This window comes from Pituophis catenifer, unplaced genomic scaffold (assembly GCF_029215685.1).
Source record: "Pituophis catenifer annectens isolate HBS135680 unplaced genomic scaffold, rPitCat1.0.hap2 SCAF_3, whole genome shotgun sequence".
NCBI lineage: Eukaryota > Metazoa > Chordata > Lepidosauria > Squamata > Colubridae > Pituophis > Pituophis catenifer.
Window position 1 is genome coordinate 86,609,611 of NW_027256883.1, and position 21,242 is coordinate 86,630,852.

General features: G+C 35.4%; 1 protein-coding gene across 1 annotated transcript in view; it reads right to left on the reverse strand.

Moving 5' to 3' along the window:
- TRIO (trio Rho guanine nucleotide exchange factor) overlaps window positions 1-21,242 on the reverse strand; it is a 255,331-nt gene that overhangs the window by 24,376 nt on the left and 209,713 nt on the right. The window contains exons 35-46 of the mRNA XM_070940772.1: window positions 20,920-21,212; window positions 19,599-19,769; window positions 16,505-16,600; window positions 15,966-16,114; window positions 14,768-14,834; window positions 11,755-11,858; window positions 9,711-9,780; window positions 5,187-5,276; window positions 4,037-4,129; window positions 2,831-2,881; window positions 1,524-1,601; window positions 499-690 (exon numbers count right to left, since the gene is read on the reverse strand). Coding sequence (XP_070796873.1) covers window positions 499-690; window positions 1,524-1,601; window positions 2,831-2,881; window positions 4,037-4,129; window positions 5,187-5,276; window positions 9,711-9,780; window positions 11,755-11,858; window positions 14,768-14,834; window positions 15,966-16,114; window positions 16,505-16,600; window positions 19,599-19,769; window positions 20,920-21,212 — 1,454 coding nt within the window. The remainder of the gene's footprint in view (window positions 1-498; window positions 691-1,523; window positions 1,602-2,830; window positions 2,882-4,036; window positions 4,130-5,186; window positions 5,277-9,710; window positions 9,781-11,754; window positions 11,859-14,767; window positions 14,835-15,965; window positions 16,115-16,504; window positions 16,601-19,598; window positions 19,770-20,919; window positions 21,213-21,242) is intronic.

Sequence of the window (21,242 nt, forward strand, 5' to 3'; positions counted from 1 at the left end):
CAAATCTGGCTTTAACTTTTTTTACTGGGTATCTATGGAGCTGCTCAATCATCCAGGCCATGATTGTTCCAAAGGTGCTTTTTCAAAAGGCAACTGGACTTTGTTCTTTTTTGGGCTATTTGTGCATCATAACTAGTACAAGCCATAAGCCTTTTAATCTGAAGCTCATATCACACAGTTGTAGGATGTGGGGTAAGAATGGGACAAAGGATTTAATTAGTCAAATGTGGCTTCTGGTTCCTAAGACATATAATGCCAGTCATAAATTAAAGGATACGTTTTTTTTGGATGTAACTATCAGAATGATGCAAAGCAACAGGAAAGAAGGCTGAATGGGAAGTATTCAGAGCTAAAAGTTATTTCAACTGATTATTGTTTTTTGAGCTACAGGTTATTCCAAGCTTAAAAAAAAATGTTACAGGAGAATCAAAACAGAATTAAAATGCCATTAAAATTATATGTGCACAGTTGTAAAAACACAAACATGCAAATACAAACCTTGATACTGTTTTTAAATAAGAATCCTGGTGTTGAGAAACCTTTCTTTTTATCCAGAGGCTCACTGAATATCACAATCTGCTCGAAGAGGAAGACACGTCTTTCCTTGCAACGTGGCAAGAGCCCTGTATCTTGGTCCGTAACCATGAATGTATCTTGCAGCAACAGCTTACCCTGTGCAACGATTTTACCCTTAAAACAGGGATCAAAATAAATTTCATTAAAACTTGTAGTCATTAACTGAAAAAGATAGCTGTTAGCTGAAACTTGATACTATTACTTTCAAGTAAAATAGTAGTTAGTTATAGTTCAAGCACATCTTCATGCTTGTATAATCCCTCTCAATTTACTAATTTATTAGTAGTAGTATATTTATTAATATTAATACATTAATTTATTCCCCAAACATCCCAATTTTGAGTTAAAATTAGAAGAATTACCTCTGAAGAAAAATGCAAAAAGAAAAGAATTTCACTGAAACAGAAATGCTCTTTCTATATAATATCACACAATTTTTCATGGAATTCTAGATTTGTCAGGACATTTCTTCAGCTTTCTGCAATATGTATGTTCAGAAAGTATCCCATCTTATCTCATTCACTGAATTTCACACATGTAAGGATAATCTGCACTAGCTTTATCTACCACGCAAGTGATCTAAGCCTAGAAACATTGTTTTTAGATACTCTGGTCAAACAACTCCTAAAACTACTATGATAGATGTATGATAGACCAAATGAGAACAGGTCCCTGAGAGAATGGAATGAGGGAAAAGTGGGGAAATAATATATTCTGTGTCTGGGCCCAGCCTTCAGAAAGAAGATCATGATTTCTAGGACCATTTCTAGCCTAAGGCTCTGATTTTCAGCCAACATCACATTCTTGAGTCTGGATGTAACTGGACAAGGAATTTTAATTGGATTTTACAAGAAAATTAGAAGTTTGAGAACATCCATGAAAACATCCCACATGATTGTAAAAGACATTTGTTAGAAAGAAAGAGCACAACCCCCCAAAAAACTTACATCAAATCCTTGTAAACGACCAACATTCATCATGTCATTGCACCGTTTTGGAACAATGCACATTACTTCTACGGCTCTCTGTTGAATAAATTGAGAGAAATTAGAGCACTAGTTATACCCTCCTCTATCACATGTATCAGATTTGTTCAAGTTACTTTCCTTACAACTAGGCATCCTCCAGATTCGTTACAACCTTCCATTACTCCCCATCAGTGTAACTAAAACAAGATCTTGTAGCCCCAATGTTAGGATTTTATGTCATAGATACTATATTTTTCTACTATATCTGTTACATACTATTTATAATTAAGTGCCAGAGTTATGGTCAGTTTTATGAGCCTAGGGACCTTGTAACCATTGTTAATGGAAGGAGTGAAAGTACAGCATCTAACTGAAAGTGGCATTCCATCACAATATAAATTCTTGAAGCCCCTTAGAGATGGCTTAACAATTTATAACTTTTGCTGCAACTACAGCTAATGCCATTTTATCTGATGTAGACCGGCTTGCTGAACATCTTAGGTTTCAACTATTAACAGAAAGATACAACCTAGGTAAAGCTACAGTATCTGGGAAAGGGAAGAGGGGTGATTTGGATTTCTGCTCCTTTACTAATGAATCAGCCAATACCAAAAAATACCAAACAGTTACATGCATGCTGGATTACTGTAAATACTGACAGGATCTAAGCAATGATGGGAAAAATAACTGAATACCTCATGTGAAGACTAAAAGGAAGTTATCCACCATTCCATCTCACGTGATGAGGTAAACACTGACTTGGAGTATCAAGAGTTTGTCCTCTCATAGGGTTCCTGAGTTTCATCTTAATACATTTTAATCTCTCTCTTGCCCTCTCTCTCCACCACACAAAAATACCCATGCCCAGCTGCACAGGCATGGCTAATGGTTTAAGAGTGTCAAGATAAAATGGTATCTTATGCTAAAATAAAACACACTGGGGCAGTAAGGAGCATGACACTCCTAAAGAGAATTTCAAATCAAATTGCATTCTATTGTTGCCATCTATTGTTTAAGTGCATTAAAATGAATTTTAAAGTGTCATTCCATGTCATCTGACTAACCATCACTTTCCAGAATAGAAATTATACAACCTATAATCATCTTTGCATGAACAGAGGGGTAGGGAGGAAAAGCATTGATTTTGTCATAATACTGAAAAAGTGTACCAGATTGTTCTTACTATAAAACTTTCCAAGATGGTGTTAGGAATGGTTTTAAAGCAATATTTTTATTGGTCTGGGACCATAAATACACTTTAAAAATGAGTAACATTTTTCAAGTACCTCTAATTCTGTTGTATCAAGATTTGCTTTTTTAGAGTATTTGAGGAAATCCTGTAAAGAAAAATCATGGAATCAGTTTAAAACAGCTGGAAAGTCCTGTTGCAGAATTGGCAGATAATAAAATAGCTACTTATCCACCATTCTTTTATAGGTTTTCTGTGAAGCCACAATTACATCAAAAATTAAGCAGTTAGATAGAAAATTCAAATGGTAAAAAATAAAAATAAAGTAAAATACTGTCTGTTTCCTGACTCTTGATTGCAGATACATCCATGCAATAGTTAGGCTTCCATCTGCTATACTGAACCACCATTTTCTTAGAAAATACATTTTTAAAATAGAAAAATGCATTTTCCAGTAAACATTTGTTTGGTCTTCAATATTTATCTTTTTACCAAATTAAGACCTTTGCCTTCTGATCTCAAGTCACTGATTTAGCTAGAAGTGGTCAGAATTCTTCCAGTAAATTTCTCAAATATTTTCCTTCTATATTCTGATTTTATTAACATTATTATTTACTCAACATTGATAAAGTTATGATTCGACATCTTCCCATCTTTCAGCTGAACTCTCTGTATTTAGATAAGAGTGTTAATAGTTCCCTACTAGTGATATAGCAACCCCTTTGACAGATGCCAGCAGGAATTTCTTTCCTGCTGGATTGATGCATTTCCTGACCCACTTCCCTTCCTCGCCTCAAAAAATAGGAAGCCAACAGTCCCACTTGAGTATGTTTGAAGTGTGTGACCTCTGCTGTGTGAACATTTTGCTTTTGTCAGATTTGTTCTCTAAGATGGAAGGGGTATGGGAAGAACCTGGGGAGCGTAATCTCTTGAGCTGAATGAAGTTTGGAATTAATATTGGCCATGAAGCAAGGAACTGGTATCACCTTGTCATGATTGACTACACATAAGACTGAATCCCTAATTTCCCATCCTTTTCAACTGAAGAGAAGGTTTATCAAAAAGACCATCTTCCAGTAATGATGTTAATGGAGAACTCTTTGAGTGAACTAGTCAAAGGGACTAGTTGTTAGAGCTCAAAGAAACAAAACTAGTCACATGAGGAAAAAAAGTGAACGGCCAGGGGTGGGAGGATGCTTGTACCTCTGACAAAATGATATAGAAGAGAGTATACATATAGAGAGTTGGATTTCCAAATGTGACATAATAATTTAAGTGAAAATTGTAGCATTCAGTTACTTACCTTTAGTAACAACTGATACTTCATAATTCTTTGCACTGGTTTTATCAGCAAATCTGTGAGCTGAAGTCTATGACCCAAACGTTGCTTCAGATCCTAGTAATAATATTGTAAAGTTCAGAATACTTTCTATAGGTTAAGATTAAGAAGACACAATAGGTATATTGCACTTTATATTTCCCCACAGTTTCTCCTATACTTAATTCTCAATTTTAATTAGAAAATGAATTGAGATATTTTGGGTTTTATTTATGTGAAAGTGTATCAATAAAGAGAACATTCTGTATATATTCAATGAGGGAGGAGGATTTTTTTTTTTTTTTAAATTTAAGTGAGGAGAAAAACTCTACTGGTTCATCCTTGTAGTTGATCTTATTATCCTTGCCTGAACAACTGAAAAGGGGAAACCTAGCTGAATTCAGTGCAGTTTCCTGTGTTGTACAGTTTGGGGATGCTAAACCTGAGGGTGCCTGGGGGGTATATTTGGATGAAAAAGAAATCAATTGACTTCACTTTGCAATATGATCTAGTTCCATCCTGTCAGGTCTGACAAAAACAGGTTGAAAGATTTTCCCCAACAGACCTCTGAATTATATCCAATTTATCGTTAATCACTCACATTCCCAGAAGTATTATGCGATCATTCACATTTGGGAGCACAGCTGCCCTACTTGCCTATATTACGTTGTCAGAATCAGCCTTGCAGAAAGAACTTTATACATAAGACATGGCTGAATAAAAACATCCTTATTAGGTACTACAGCTATAATATTAATGTCCCTTTTGTTCTTTCCCCCCCTCATCTGAATCTCCTTATTCTGGTATGTATAAGCAACTGGGGAATCTACGACTACATCACTGATTCACTTTAATCAGTTATTGTGATTTAGCTTCACAATGAAGTCACGGGTTACATGTAATCCATCTCTGAACTGGAATTTGTTATAAAGAGATATTAAATGTCAGAGTTAATAGACAGGAAACGCATTCATTTATTTGGTAAAAATAAACCAATTTCAGCCCCAATCCCAAGGGTGTTAATAGATCAAAAATGGAAAAGATTAAGTAAATTTGGAGAAGATTGTAGCTGTTTCCCTTCTATCAAGAGACACAGATACAGTACATCTCCCCTCACAACTCCTTTGGCACTTACCTCAAAAAATGTATCAATGTATTCTGAGACAATATGCTCAGACTTTGGTTTATTTTGGCAATAAACTATATACATGTGCAATCTTCTCTCCTGGAATGAAAGGAAAGAACAATAAATGTGTATTGCAGAAAAAAACATAAAGTAAATTGACATGGACTAAAATTGAGATTATTATAATCTGAAAATTCTGGTTCTATTCTGGTTTATAACAGCTTGAAAAAAATGTATACTGTACATCTTAAATAGCAATTATCTCTACAACTGTAGCATTATCTTTTCCAAATAGAAGCAGGAAAACTATATTTGATGTGTATGCTATGTCTTATCAATATAGTGCTCTAAGTAGAAAATGAAGTATGAACATAACTATCATTACAGCTTTAATAAATTGCGGAATTGATTAGATATATGGTCAACACACTGATTTTCAAACTTTTTGCTCTGAAGGTACGTTTTGCTGGTTTTGCTCTGAAGGTACGTTTTGCTGGTCACCAGCTCATATAGGTATTGCCTTAGATTTTATAGCAGGGGTGTCAAACTGTGGGCCAGATGCGTCACATGTAGGCCACGCCCACCCCAGTTCTGTGAATGGGAAAAACATCATGAAACGTCATGTCACAGCAATGTGATGCAGAGAGTTTGACACCCGTGTTTTATAGCATGTTTTCAACGGGAGCTAAAAACTTTGTTTTCCCACTTTCTGTAAGTGGGAAAACATGAAGGACACGCTACAAAGCCTCAACTCTTATACTTCACTACTTTTATCTTATTGGCAGTAGCCTCTGCCAATATAATAATAAACTGAGCAACAACTACGACATTTACATAAATTTCTAGGCATTGAGATATATGGAGCTCACAATATGAGAAAGTTTTGACCACAAGGAAAAACAAAAACAGGAACAATGACAGACAAAAAACCAAAATGGTTTTCTTTGCACACTGAACTTCAAGAAATCTAATTCAAGCTGAGTAAGAGCTCATCAGTTGTAAGCTGTTTGCCTCTTATGTTGAATTTGGCTGGAAATTAAGCTAGCTTGAGAAATTGCTGTCTGGATTTCAAGGCTTTGGCCTTAATAGTGGCCAGATGTTGTATCTGGACAGTAGTTATCATAGTTCCCAAACGGTGATTTCCATTTCTTTATCCTTCCCACCTGTGTAGGGAAAGCAAGCCTCTTATTGAATTCCTTTCTGAGGGTGGTCTATGAGAACATGTGTTTTCCATTTGCCAACCTTTTCCATGACTCCCCTTCCGCTTTGGACAGGGTTTTTCCAATCTTAACAGAGGTCTGTAGAGTTTCTCATTCTGCTTTTACTTCAGCTAGAAAAGGAAACTGGCAGTATTCTAGTCACTCATAACCCAGCATTTTACCATTCATCAACAAGAGAGGATGAAAGGCAGTCTGCCATTCCATCAATTCCTTAGTAGATTGATATATTTTTTAAAAAAATAAAAAAACCTAAAAAAAAGTAGGAGTGGATAGAAACGTCCAGAGGTTCACTGAATTTCTCTGACAGGCTATAATTTGTTGAGCTTTATGTGGGAAGATACTTCTGAAAAAAACAGACAAGGACAAAATGGCCATGAGGGGCTGCAACTAATGGCCAAAGGGAAGGGCTATATGCCTGCTATAGCAAATATAACCAGACCAGTGATGGGATGCTACCGGTTCGACCCGGATCGGGTGAACCGGTAGCGATGGCGGGAGGCTCCGCCCACCCACTGTATGTCTCTGCGCATGCGCAGAAGCGTTGCACGCACGCCCATGAGCAAACCGGTATCGACAGGATTTGAATCCCACTACTGAACCAGATGGAGAGGAAGCATTTGCCTATAACAAAATGAACTGCAGCAGACAGACTGTGCAGAAATATAAGTACTGTTCGAAGTTACATAACATACTTTTGATGTGGAATAAGAAAGAACTAAGCAGAGGTTGCTTTCCCAGAAAAAATAGAGGCACGTTGCAGGTGATATCAGGCTTTTCTGTTCTGCAGAAACATCTCCGTGCTGGGGCAAGCAGGATATGCAGATGAGGCTATACTATACAATTTATAGATAAATTAACTTGCACTCTAGAATGGTGAAAGTTCCCTAATGACTTGTCAAGGAATGCTGCAGAGATTTACATGGAAGAGAGCCAATAGCTGACTTTTATTGTTCTTTCTGGTTGTTCCCTGTTTCTACTTTCATAGCCAAAGAAGATTTGCCATTAACAAACTGAAGGGGAAAAGCTTCAAATGCTTTCCAGCTTTTCTTTCCCATAGAGTAGCGCAATCATGGAACTTTCAGATGTTCTAATCAGGCAGGAATCTTGCTACCTTTCGATCTGTTCAGTTCTTTCTCAATGTGAGGAAATCTACAGATCCCTTTCAGCTAAAGAATGCTATCCTCTGCTAACTAAATGACTATAACAAACACAAGCTAATTTCTACCCAATGCAAGCTGATTTCTTTAAATCGCACTGCTTAGAACAAGTGAACAAGGTCTGACAGCAAAGAAAGACATATTTTTAAAAAATGTCTCCAGAAAAGGTGAAATTGTGTTAGATAGATATTAATAGTTAGTCCTTGACTCATAATCACATTTGGATGGAGATTTCAGTCATTGAGCAAAGCAGTCATTAAGTGATCTCACAGGCCATTAAGTGGACAGAATCCCAAGTGTCTTAGAGATGGGTTGATGACAACCTTGGAGTGCTACATGTGTCTCTCTCCACTCAGGAACTGAAAATCATCTCTGCCAAAATTCAAGCAAGATTTTCAGCCCCAAGCAGAGAGACACAGTGCACCGCCCTCCCCTATCCCTGAGACACTCCTCGTCTTTACTATGCTGACTCAGGAGCTGAGAAGCCTGCTTTATATTTCAGCTTTCTCTCATCTCTGGAGCCCAGAGAAAAGATCTACTTACCCACAGATTTCAGCCCTGTGCCTGCTTGGAATGCTGAAATCCAAGCAGTCACGGAGCTGAAATCCTTGGCAGGCAGCTTTTTCAGCCAGCTCCCAGAGATGAGAAGGAGTCTTCTTGGCAGCAGACAGTTTTATCCATCCCTCCAGATAGCTAATTGCTCAGGATATCTTCCCCCAACTTCTCTGCAATAAGCAGAATTATTAGGTAGTTGGGTCTCAAATCAGCTGTTGATGAGCATGAAGAGAAACACTGAGGAAAAAAGATTCCCTTGGTCCCTCCAGGCATTAATTAATTACTGGAGCCCAGGGGCAAGACTTCAATAATGGTCTCCTCCTTAAGGAAATATTTTTAGGTTCTTTACAGGTTTAATCATACAGATTAATTATAATGCAAACATATGACTTTTTGCAAAATATACTAGTTTTTTTTACAGCTGAGATTGGATACTGGTTCTATACTGAATGTTTAATTTTTATTAAATATGTTGCACTTTACCATACTTTGCTAGATATCCAAAAAGGAAGGCTGAAAGTTCATTTTCAGTATAAAGAATAGTTAGTAACATTTTTAAAAAATCTATTTCTTAGGTTTTGAATTACGACAATTCAAAAATGCCTATCAATTTTAATTTTTTTACTCCTAATTTTTGATTGCCCATATTATTCTCTGCTAAGATTCAACATGAAAAGCTATGACAGTTCCTAAAAGATCATTTATGAACCAAGAGGATTGTGAATCCCTAGCTTTTTTAAAGGTTTTTATACACTGCCACTTTCACTTAAAAGTCAAGAAAAAATAAATAAATGAAGCAAAAGAAAATTATACCATTAAGTAGTACAAAGATTTCTTATTTTGAATATGAATAAAGTGGGCAATATGTGGGTGACTGGTTGAAAAGATAACCTATAAATGATAAAAATAGCCTTAATATCCAGAATAACAAAGCTGGAAGGGACCTTGGTGGTCTTCTAGTCCAACCCCCTACTCAGGCATTTCAGACAAATGGTTGTTCAATTTCTTCTTAAAACTTCCAGTATTGGAGCACCCACAACTTCTGGAGGCAAGTTGCTCCACTGATTAATTGTTCTAACTGTCAGGAAATTTTTCCTTAGTTTTAGGTTGCTTCTCTGTTGTTTCCATTCTTGCTTCTTGACCTTCCTTCAGGTACTTTGGAAAATAGGTTGACTCCCCCTTCTTTGTAACAGCTTCTTAGATATTGGAACATTGCAATCATGTTACCCGTAGTCCTCCTTTTCATTAAACTAGTCATATCCAATTCCAGCAATATGTTTATATGTTTTAGCCTCCAGTCCCGTAGTCATCTTTGTTGCGCTTCTCCTTAGTTTATATTATTTTATAAATTGTCATTCTTACGTTAACTAAGTTTTACTTAGTATATTCCTTTCCTCCGTTCAAGTGTTGTTCAAAATACTGAATCCTGATATTTAAAATGTTTGTATTTCTCTTTTGGATCTCATATATATTCACATATACACAAATGTACGTATTTGTGCTGCCAAGCTGTTTTTTGTTTACTCTGCATTTTAAAATGTTTTTGCTTAGTTTAAAAGAGGTTCTGTACATAAAAATGCAAACTTGGTGTTCAGACTTACATGTTTAACAAAAAGTGATCCTAATTTTTCTGGATCCTCAAGGCACTTCTCTAATTCTCCTAAAAAGAAACTGCAGAGAAAAAAAACACAAAAACAAAACTTTTTATTTGTTTATTTGAATAGGGGCAAGATGTAATAGCTTCAAAATAGAGTCATTATTTTTGCTCCATTGAAGGATATCAACTACTACAATGAAGACGTGTGGAGAATACATCTAAGATACTTTGCATGGAATTGATTAAACAGCAATTTTTCCTACATAAGATGCTCCGTGAAAAACTGGGTTATATCAAACAAGCATCAAGTAGCAAATGTTTCCTCCCTTTCATGTAGAACTAGTAATACTAAATTGGGCACACCAGGAATTCACTCTTACCTACCTCTAAACCTTAATAAAAACAAACTGAACCATTATCTTTAATCAGCAAGCTAAGGGGAAAAATTACCTTCAATAAATAATGTCTCAAGGGCTTGCACTAAAAGCTAACAACTGGATCTAGTCCAAGGCCTATCTATTAAGGAGTCATCATCACTCATTCACAGACATATTAAAAGGGAAGGGAGAGACAGGTGGCCATTTTGAGATCTAATAATAATGGTAATAAAGTTCTTTCACATACAGATTCTTCAGACAGCCAAATCCCTTGTGAAATGTCTTTTGAGTGTGATTAGTTCATCAGACAATTATTTTTATCTGTTGACTTTCCAATATCTCTCTTTCATATAGTCAGCCCAGGGGCCAAATGCTGTTTGCTATCTGGGTCTCAAAATAGAGACGTTATCTATGGCAGACTTCTTCAGTTATTAAATGGGGGGGGGGACTTACATTTTCAGCTAAAACTGTCAAGAGTTTAATAAAAGTTCCTCCCTATAGTTAAAAGAAATGTTATTGTATATCCAAAGGACTTTGAGCAATTCACATAAGTAAAGGGTGATCTTGATGAAGCTGTGTGGGATGCGTATTAAAAATAGGTTACAAGGAACAATGGGTAGTTATTTAAGCATCATCCTGATACATACAGGTACTTCAATTCCCAAAATTTCCCAGTCAGTATAGGATTGCTGAGAATTCTGGGACTTGGAAGTCTACACAGTTCGGGGGTTACAACAATAACCAGCTTGAATTATCTGCATCTTAACTTTTCTTTTATGTACACTGAGAGCATATGCACCAAGACAAATTCCTTGTGTGTCCAATCATACTTGGCCAATAAAAAATTCTATTCTATTCTATTCTATTCTATTCTATTCTATTCTATTCTATTCTATTCTATTCTATTCTATTCTATTCTATTCTATTCTATTCTATTCTCCATGCTAATCTTGATCTGCAAACAATAGTCTGCTCTTGGGCTCAGGAAAATTCATGAGGGTCTTTATTCTGAATAGCAATTTACTGAAAATAAACAACTGTGCTTCTTTTGATAATGAATGTCTAACTGACAACGTCACTTTTATTTGTTCTATTATTTTCCAGAATATGTTAAGTCACACACCAAAATAAAGTGTCAGTTCTATGGGCTACAGCAGGGGTGTCAAATTGGCGGCCCATGGACCGGATGCATCATGCACAGGCCATGCCCACCTCAGCCCTGAGAATGGGAAAAATGTTGTGAAACGTCACGTGATGGCAACGTGACATCGTGAGTTTATTCTGTGGACTACAGAATAAAGAATGATGGATGCCATTTATTTATATCACTTCCAAATTATATCATAGCAATTTTGGGAGTTTCTTGGGGGGGAGCAAAAGTGGATACTTTTGGCTACATCTGATTGTTACTTCTGTGGAACTGTACAAATTTAAAAACATAATTACTGTGACATAATGTCTATCTGCAGGTAAATTTGGACTCGCTTTGATGAAACAAAAACATATCAAATAAAGAAGTCACTTCTTCACCTTTATCATCTTTCAAGCCCATCCAAATATTTTTTTCTAACATGGTATCTTGTAATGTTTGAGTTAGTTTATCCATCTCTTCAGTGACTTGCAAGGTTAAAAAAAGTATGACATTTACTCAAAAATAAAAACCATACATACTCTCTGTGCCAGTCATATATTTGATGAATGTTGCCAAACACAATTTTGTCTTTTCCTTTCATGTCATCAGGAACACCATCTTCTTTCATGAGTGCCATATAACCCTAAAATAAATTAGCAAGAAAAATCAATAAGGGTCCTGTTATTTATCTGCAGATATGCTTAAATTTAGGCTGATGCACTATCCCATTCTCTGTTCAGAGATGTGTGTTTAAACTTTACAAAAATGTTTCCCATTTCTTAATAAAAAAATGATGCATGGCGATCTTATGCAAGTTATTTGTTGTAGAATTCTGTCGTGCTGGATATGAATTCACCTTATCCAAGCCTTTTATCAAGCTGGTGACATTTTAACCTACAATTTGCAAATTTTCCAGCCAGTATGAACAAAAGCAATAATCCTAATATGCACAAGGTAAACAACCAGAAATGGGCCAGTGATCTGCCCACAGCACATATTTATGATGCATCCATTTAAGCAGAAAAATGATTTGCCTAAATAGTTGAAAAGAAATTAAAACCCTTCTCCATAATGGCAAAATATATGGTTCTAATAAGGCTTGAATTCCATATATAATATTATCAGTTTGGATGCATTACCTATAATGTCACAACTGAACTGATTCATCAGCAAAAAAAGATCAAAATAAAATATCCACCTAAAACATAAAAGCAGCATAAATACACACATCTATTCTGGATTGCTAGGGAAAGCTTATGTTATATGTTCAATAAATGAAAATTAGAGAGGCAAATTTATTTCAGTTCTTAGTTTGAACCTATTTCTTGACTACAGGTAGTCTTTGAATTACAACAGTTCATTTAGTGACCATTTGTAGTTATAACATGAAGTTACAAAAAAGTGCCTTATGACCTTTTTTTACACTTACAACCATTGCTGCATCCCCGTGGTCATGTGATCAAAATTCAAATGCTTGGCAACTGCCTCCTATTTATGACGGTTGCAGTATCCTGGGGTCATGTGTTCACCTTTTGCAACCTTCTGAGAAATACAGTTAATGGGGAAGCAAGATTCCCTTAACCACCGTGTTACTAATTTAACAAGTACAGTGATTCACTTAACAACTGTGGCAAGAAAGGTTGTAAAATGGGGCAAAACTCTTAACAAATGTCTCAGAACAAATGTTAACAGAAATGTTGGGCTCAATTGTGATCATAAGTCAAGGACTACCTGTATATACTTATATTTGTCGGTCTACCTATACATGTAATTGCTTGGCATATTAGTTAGCCTAACAATTTCAGCTAGTTAATAATTCTAAATGTCTCTATAATTCTCCTACATGAGTACATAGGAATTCTACTGGATATTTATTCTGAACCAAATTATATCTGCTCAGAATCAATAATTTTATGATTATAGCTCTATGCTTTTCAGTGTTCAGAAGCTTCAGAAGTTCTATGAATAGCTTTTCTGTGAGCATAGCCAGATACATTATTATGTGGGTAACTTTCAATCATGAAGTGAATCTTTGTGCAAGTATTATATACTAATATCACTGAGGTACTGAACAATACTGATCCTTCAAATAAAAAAAATTAACGGTGAATATCAATAAAATAATAAAATTGGTAAATATATTAATAAAATAATTAAATCGTAGAAAACTCTATAGTAGATATGCATGTGAGCTTGGGTATATCTGTAATCAACCCACTTTTAATTAGCTTCCCAAATGTTAGCTGCCTTTCAACTTTTAAACTTGTTACTTCATTCAAGGGTTCTTGCGTTTATTAACACACACAACGATCAAAATATGCTTCAGCTGTCCATTCTAAAACAGTAAGGCTGTCAGTTATTCCATTGCTTATATTCCTACACAAGGATTCAACAGAGTCCTTAACTACAAATATTACTGTACATCAAGCCAGTTCTAAACACTCAACAACTTATTTTGCCACAGAGTCAATAAACAGCATGCAATGCTAGTCTTGGGTAGGAATGGAAATTAATTATTGCCAAGTTTTGAAATTTACATGTCTAGATATCTATAAACAGTTACACTGACAGTTAGGAATAATTTCTTTTGAAATATTATGGTTAGCACGCCAACAATATCAGAAAATTCAGCAACTGCAAATTTTAACTGATTTTATTTTTAACCAAAATGACCAGTGTACTTGATTAAAAATAAATATAGTTTTCTTAACATACAGGTAGTCCTCGATTTATGATCACAATTGAGCCCAAAAGTTCTGTTGTTAAGTGAGACATTTGTTAAGAGAGTTTTGCCCTATTTTACAACTTTTCTGGCCAGTTGTTAAGTGAATCACTGCATTTGATAAATTAGTAACCAAGTTGCTAGGTGAATGTGGCTTCCTTATTGATTTTGCTTGTCAGAAGGTCGCAAAAGGGGATCACATGACCCTGGGACACAGCAAAGGTCATAAATATGAATCAGTTGCCAAGCATCTGAATTTTGATCACATGATCATAGAGATGCTGCAAAGATGGTACCTATGAAAAACAGTCCTAAGTCACATTTTTCAGTGCCGTTGTAGCTTTGAAACATCACTAAATGAACTGTTGTAAGTCGAAGACTACCGGTATTGCTGATAACATCTTCTAAAGATGATTGGATTGAGAAGAATGGTAAATTCATGCTTCTGAATTGATTGATAAAAATTTAAACCAATCTGCTTAGATAAGGATGAAACCAAGGGTGAAATGCTCCCAGTTCAGACCGGATCGCCTGATCCGGTAATGATGGCGGCGGGTGGTTCGGAGAACTGGTAGCAAAAATCCCTGAAGCCCACCCCCCCATGCCCAGCTGAGCCACACGATCATCAGAGGCTTTTTTTTTTTTTTTTTTACTTTTAAAAGCATTTTTTCTACAACCTCTTCTGCAATCTCTTAAGGTTGTAGAAAAAATGCTTTTGAAAGAAAAAAAAAGTTGGCCACGCCCACCCAGTCACATTAACCCTCCCACCAAGCCACGCCCACAGAACCGGTAGTAACAAATTTTACATTTCACCACTGGATGAAACATACCTCTACTACATAGCCAAGATCTCTCACATAATCTCGTTCTGTCTCCACTAATTCCTGTAGGACATACCTGTAAAATGACGGAGAAATGAATTTAATAATCCCAATTATCAGTTTATGTATGGTCAAATACAAATAGCAGAATACTCTTAACTCTATTTAGCTGGTTCATAATTTAAGCTATTAATTGATAAATTAAGAACTATTTATAACTAGAGAGGTAAGATATATTTTTGAAGACTGTAAGGGAGAACTGTCTGGTTGGTTTAATAAGAAATTAACAAAATGATCTCCTCCCATAGATCTTTCTGGCTCCCATCCTGATAACATTGCTGGCTATTCTCTCATGCTTTGGGATAGATTCATATTTGATATCATTGGTCCTTAGATCTATGGTCATTCTATCTCCTCTAGATTTGTTGGAAAAGAAACTGGTTTTCCCATAAGAAGATACTTGGGTATAGTTGTTGCAATGAAGACTATGAAGATTTCAGAACAAGATCAGGAGTTTTTAGTTTAAAAAAAATTTGAATAAGCAGCAAGATATTCCTAAATATAATTGCTTCCCCCACCCCCTAAAATTCATTTTAAGAATGTATAAAAACTGTTATGCCTAGTGGATTTTATATATTAATTTTTTTCACAAGTAGATGTATTATAGATGTATTCTTGATTCTTCCTGTTATCATTTGAATGAAACTGAAGAATACTAAAGGCTAAACATAAAAATTTGAGCATATTAGCTGTAAGATTCAAACTTTTCTGCTTTAGGGTGTTCTGCTTTAGTTTTTCAATTGGTGATACTATTTCCATTATTTACTAGAGAGGGCTATAAAGCCCTCTGAAGCTGTATAAGTGCTATTGCTATTTAATATGCAATGTTAATTATTGTACTTGAAAGGGCAATTTTAATGGTGAAATTTCTGTTTTATATATGCAGTCTTGATTCATCAGATATAGGGCTGGAACAAATGTCTTAAAAATCAATCAATCTCTGCTATCCTTTTGAAAGCATTAAAAAAGTCTGATCATGTATAATAAAAGAAATTAAAAATATGGCAAAGTCTTCAAAAATTGATCATGTTTAATTTTGTCTTAAAGAAGAATGAAAACCTTAAAGACTTTATAGAAAAAAAGCAAAGGAAAAGTGTTCTTCTTAAGCAAATGACAGACTTTAAATAAATTTGTAGTCTAGTCTTACTGTCGCCTCTTTAAAGAACTGGACTTCCGTTCTTCCATCTCGTCAATGGGTGATGAGGAAGAGAGAAGTGAGTTGTCTGAAGGATTGAATGATGGGCTGCTACTATCACCCTGATCTACCATCAATGAACTTGGGCGATCTTCTAGAGCCTAAGACCAAGTTGAAACACAATTATTATTTCCTTTACATTGCATACATTGCAAATGTAATAGTAGCTGGATGACACACAACATTTAATCATCAATAATATACAGCTTGTTGTTATTTTAACAAATATGTTACTTTCACTTTCTTTATTAGATAAATTTAAAAAAATACTCCAGGAGGGTTACAAACCTTTCCCTCTAAATTTATTTTTCCCAGGGCTATTTGGATAGCTATAGTTGACAAAAAACTAATGTTGGGTAGCACAATTTTATTTAGATCAAGTAAGAGTCTCATAGTCTCTTAATTAATATCATTAGACAATATACCACATAAGCAAGTCTGAGCTATCTACAAGATGCCAGTAAACAAAAACAAAAACAACAAACACTCACCATTTTGCTCTTTACAAGCTCTTCTATGGCACTGACAAGCTCTGCTGCACTGGGTGTTTCTGAGCTGGTAGGACGTACCAATAAACGAGAAGATGTCTACAGAATGGAATTAAAATTGAGATGGGGAGATAAAGGGAGAAAACCAGCTTATTCAAGAAATATTTTAATACCTTTGAAATGAATAGTTCATTTCACTTCAAAGAAGCAGAGTTTGGTTTTTTTTAGCAAATCCTGTTACTTATAAATGTTATACTCTCCATATCTTTCACTTATTTGTACTGTTCATGATTACCATTTGGCAATGGTAATGTACAATTGGCCTGTGAGGAATCTCTTAATCTTTCTGTGTTATTATTAAAGCTAATTATATTTGTTTCCTCATCCCCCCAAATTCCATATTAACATGAAGCAGCACAGAAAAGAACCAAACCTAAAGAATCTGTGGGTCAGAGTGAAACTTCTTTAAAATGGAACATTCTAAAGGGGAGTAGAACTCACATAGATAAGATTCCTTAACATCATAAACATGAAACAGAAGTCTGGAAGATCTCTGTTTTTACAGGATTCTAATTTCTGGCTGCAAATAATGAGAAATGGTATGGCCAGAGGAAGCTTTTGGGAAGAGATCTGAGGGATTAGTAAATAAGCAAGTGTGATTGCAGACTGCATGTATCCCTGCATGTAACTGTAATCTACAGAAGTAACATAAGGCTCACTTCATAATGGAAGCACAGCACAAATGCCCCATGGGCCAAATATTTTATGCTTTTTTTCACTACTATACAGAAAGATTAAAATTAATCAAGAATTTCAGAATAGGATGTTGTGCATTTTTATCTTTGGAAGATTGGCTATCCCATAATGTAAATACTAAATAAATTTTAGTGTGCATTGAACAGCTTAAGTTGAATGGGGACAAAGGAAATGGAACGTTTACACAGAAACTGTGCCAAATCAAACAGAACAAAAAAGCAACATTGTGCTAAAAAAGGTGATTTTTAAGAAGAAAAAAGAATAAAGAAAAAAATACTGCACAGCATGTGTTTTAGCAATTGTTATAAAAAGTTATTTATAAAGCACTACTAAACAGATTGACTATAGACAATGCAAATGTCTTCCAATGTCTAAAGTCTTCATTTATTTTTCTTATGTTAATTCGAGACACAAATTAACATAGATTGACAGATTTGTGTATATTAGGACACTGCATTTATCTGGTTGCAATAATATGTTGATTTACAAGCTAGTCTCTAGAGAATTTGGTTTGCTTCACAAAAGCATACTGAGAGTAAAACTGAGCTTTGATTGTTCTTGGGTGTACAGATTGATCAGTATATCCTCATGGTTAATATAGAAGGCAGTAATGTATGTCAAAAATGGAAGGGAAATAAATGTTTAAAATGGTGGTATCAAAGGAAAAGAATGATGAAAACAAGGTAAAAAATTTTGTAAGAATCTTGTAAAACGGCAATGGTCCAGATTTAGACATATTCATAATATTAAAATCTGAATGTAGTTTGCTTATTGAGTAGTTGTTTGACTTGGTTAGCATCTCTGCCTGAAGACTGAAATAATTGTTTCCTTATGTAAAGAGAAGGGTAGTAAAAATGAATGCAAAATCTACAGGGATTTTAGTTTGTTAAATGTGCTAGGGAAGATTATTTAGCAGCATTTTGATTGAAAGAGTACCAGAAGCAAACTTAGCAACTATTGTCTGGTTTTATGCTGGCAAGTAAATGCAGACTACATTTTTGCTCTTTGGCGAGTATCTGAGAAATGTGCAGTTGTGAAAAGGAAACTACTGTACATTTGTTGATTTGAGAAGGCATGTGATAAAGTGCTATTAACCTATGAAAATGAAAAATTCTCCTTAACAAAATGTAACCAACGTTCATTTGCTGGAAGACCTATACAAATCAACACTTTTTTCATTGAAGGTATTTGCAATATAAAATTAACCTTCAGAGTGGAAGTGTTGCTAAAATACTGCTTCCCTCCTTGTATGTCCATGCACACTAAAATTAGAACGTCTCTGCTGTACACACTGATATTAATACTATGAGGCAATAGAGATAGTGAAGGGAAGCTGGGAAAATCTGTGTATCTCAGACTGGTTCCTAAGCTCTGTATGGAAGAGATAAAAGACAAAGGTTAAATAATTTCTAATATTTAAAATTTCAGCTGAGTTCCTTGTGAAAAATGTATGTACGGTATATATTGTATGTCTGTGAAACACATGGCACAACTGCATATAGGAAGCATTATTCATCTCAGAGAAGAGTATGGATGAACTCTTTGTCAAATAGGGCTTATTCTACACACTTGCAGCTACTGTAGCAAGATCTGAATCTGAGCCAAAATATTTGATTTTTCTAAATAAGCTAACTAAGAGCAGAAAGGATTTTAAGCCTTAGGGACTTTTTATTAATGTCTAAGAACACTGTACTGCAGATTCTGTCATCATTCTGTATATCATGGGAGTCTTTTTCAGCGGATATGCAGGAAATCCCCTCCGCCATCAAGGATGTGGTTACCTTAGCAATGATTAACATCCATAAGAGAAACCCACAAGAGTTCCAAAAAGCAAAGAAGGAAATAAAAACCCATACACTCAACTGTTGAAAATGTCTGGCTTTCTGAGAATGATGGCACGTTGCCAAGAAAATAGACAACCCAAGAGCTCACATTGTAAAATTAATTCTGAGTACAATGAAAACGCATTTTAACAAACCAATTAAGGCAAGAGGTACTTGTTATTCACAAGTATATATTAAGTACAAAAACATGTTTTTGAACTGCATGCAACTCCACTATATCAAAATCCACTTAAAAGAGTATATGGAGTCTTCAGCTGGTGCATATTAATATTAAAACTAGAATAAAGCATGCATAACAGCTAAATGAATGGAAATACTTATGTAAATCGTCTTAAGTTGCATAATTTCTGCAAAATCCCTTGTCCAGTATTTTATCACCATAGAAAACTGGGCTCTGGAAATGATCCAGTTGGCATGACAATAGGCCATGACCACTGAGAACCAATTATTTCCCCTCCCCCCTATTCTGCCAGAGAAAGTCTGTCCACCCATTTTACCTTATCGTCTTGTGAGTCTGGTTGAAGCAGACTATGTTGTTGGATTGCCATTGGAGGGGGAAGTGGCACAGCATCAGGTCCTTCTTCACCTTCTTCTTCTCCACAGCTCTGCATGCCAGATGAAGATGATTTGGAGAGGGTGCCACTACTCAAGCCCTCATTCCGGCCTCTCTGCAAAGAGAATCACATTCATACTTATTGGTTAGATGGTGTTCAATGATGTATAAAGTGCTTGATACCTTTATATTTGAAATACCCCAATACAAATGGCCTAAATTCCTGAAACATAGCACTTTATTTTTTCAAACTGGCTACATTCTTTTCCATATTGTACTGAGTTCAAATCTTAAAATTCTTAGTTCTGAGAGCACTTACTGACCTTTCTAATATTCTAATACCTTTGAGGAAAGATTATTTGTGATCTTCTTTTGACCAAACAAAACCTGCCAAATTCTACTTTAACTAGCAAGGAAGCATATCAGCCTGGTTCCTACTTAGTACTAAGTCAGAATTTTTAAAATTATTATCAATTCACAAATCCAGTATTATTACATCTTGATGTTATATCAAAACTAGCAATTTTCAATAAAGCATTTTCACATAAACTTTAGCTGAGTTTGTTGCCAAACTCAAGCAATGATAATTTTTCACTTAAGGTAGAGTGAGGAAAATGATCTTGACAGATATATTTAGGAACCACTGCATAATAAAATAGGCTGATAGTTTTTCAAAATTCGGAATGATAGGCCGATGTCTCCCTGATTCACTGCAGTATAAGGAGTATACAGCACAATTAGATTTGCAAGATTCTGCCTATGTAATTTTGTATTAATTTTTGGTTTGTGTATTTTGTGTGTCTCTTTTTATACTATTTGAGTTGGGCAGTTATATACATGTTTGCGTGGATGCATAACTATTTCACTGTCACCTGGGCCAAATAGTGGTCTTCTCAGACTCTAGACAGAAAGAAGTGCTGATCAACTTAACTACAGAACTGTTGCCAGTTCTTTCATAATTTAGATACACAATTAATGCTTATTTTAATAACCTGCAGGACCATTAGTCATATATTTTTGACAGAGCCATCAACAATAAAAACAGAGATAATTTGGAGAATGAAAATACTCAGATATAGCTGTTTCTGGAAGACCCCTATGGAATATATAGAAACAAATGGCTTGTTAAGGGTTCCTCCCTTTTTCTGGTTATTAAAAACGCCAATCCAGTGAATGTAATTACTTACAAGAAGGTAATAAAAACCACGATGTTAAAGACTTATTTTCAGAAAAAGGCATACAAGCAGCAACTAATGGACATCTACCTCTTCAAGAGTTTCATCTTGGGGTGTAGCTGCACTGTCATCTGAGTCCTTCTGAGAACCGGTATCAGCACTTTTGCGGACTTCACGGCTCTTCTTATGTTTGTGGGCCAGTTTCTTTACATGGCCGTCTGCCTTTCCACTGCTAAGTCGCCTCACTGGACTAGTGAGCCACTTCCTCAGGGTATTGCCTGGGCGTTTAGGACCAGGAGAGCTTTGTGCACCAATCATATGGGGCTGGAGTGATGTTACTGATGCAGGAGGACTTGCATCATTGCTGGAAACTGAAAGAGAATCTGAAAAAGAGAAAAACAATGAAAATACAA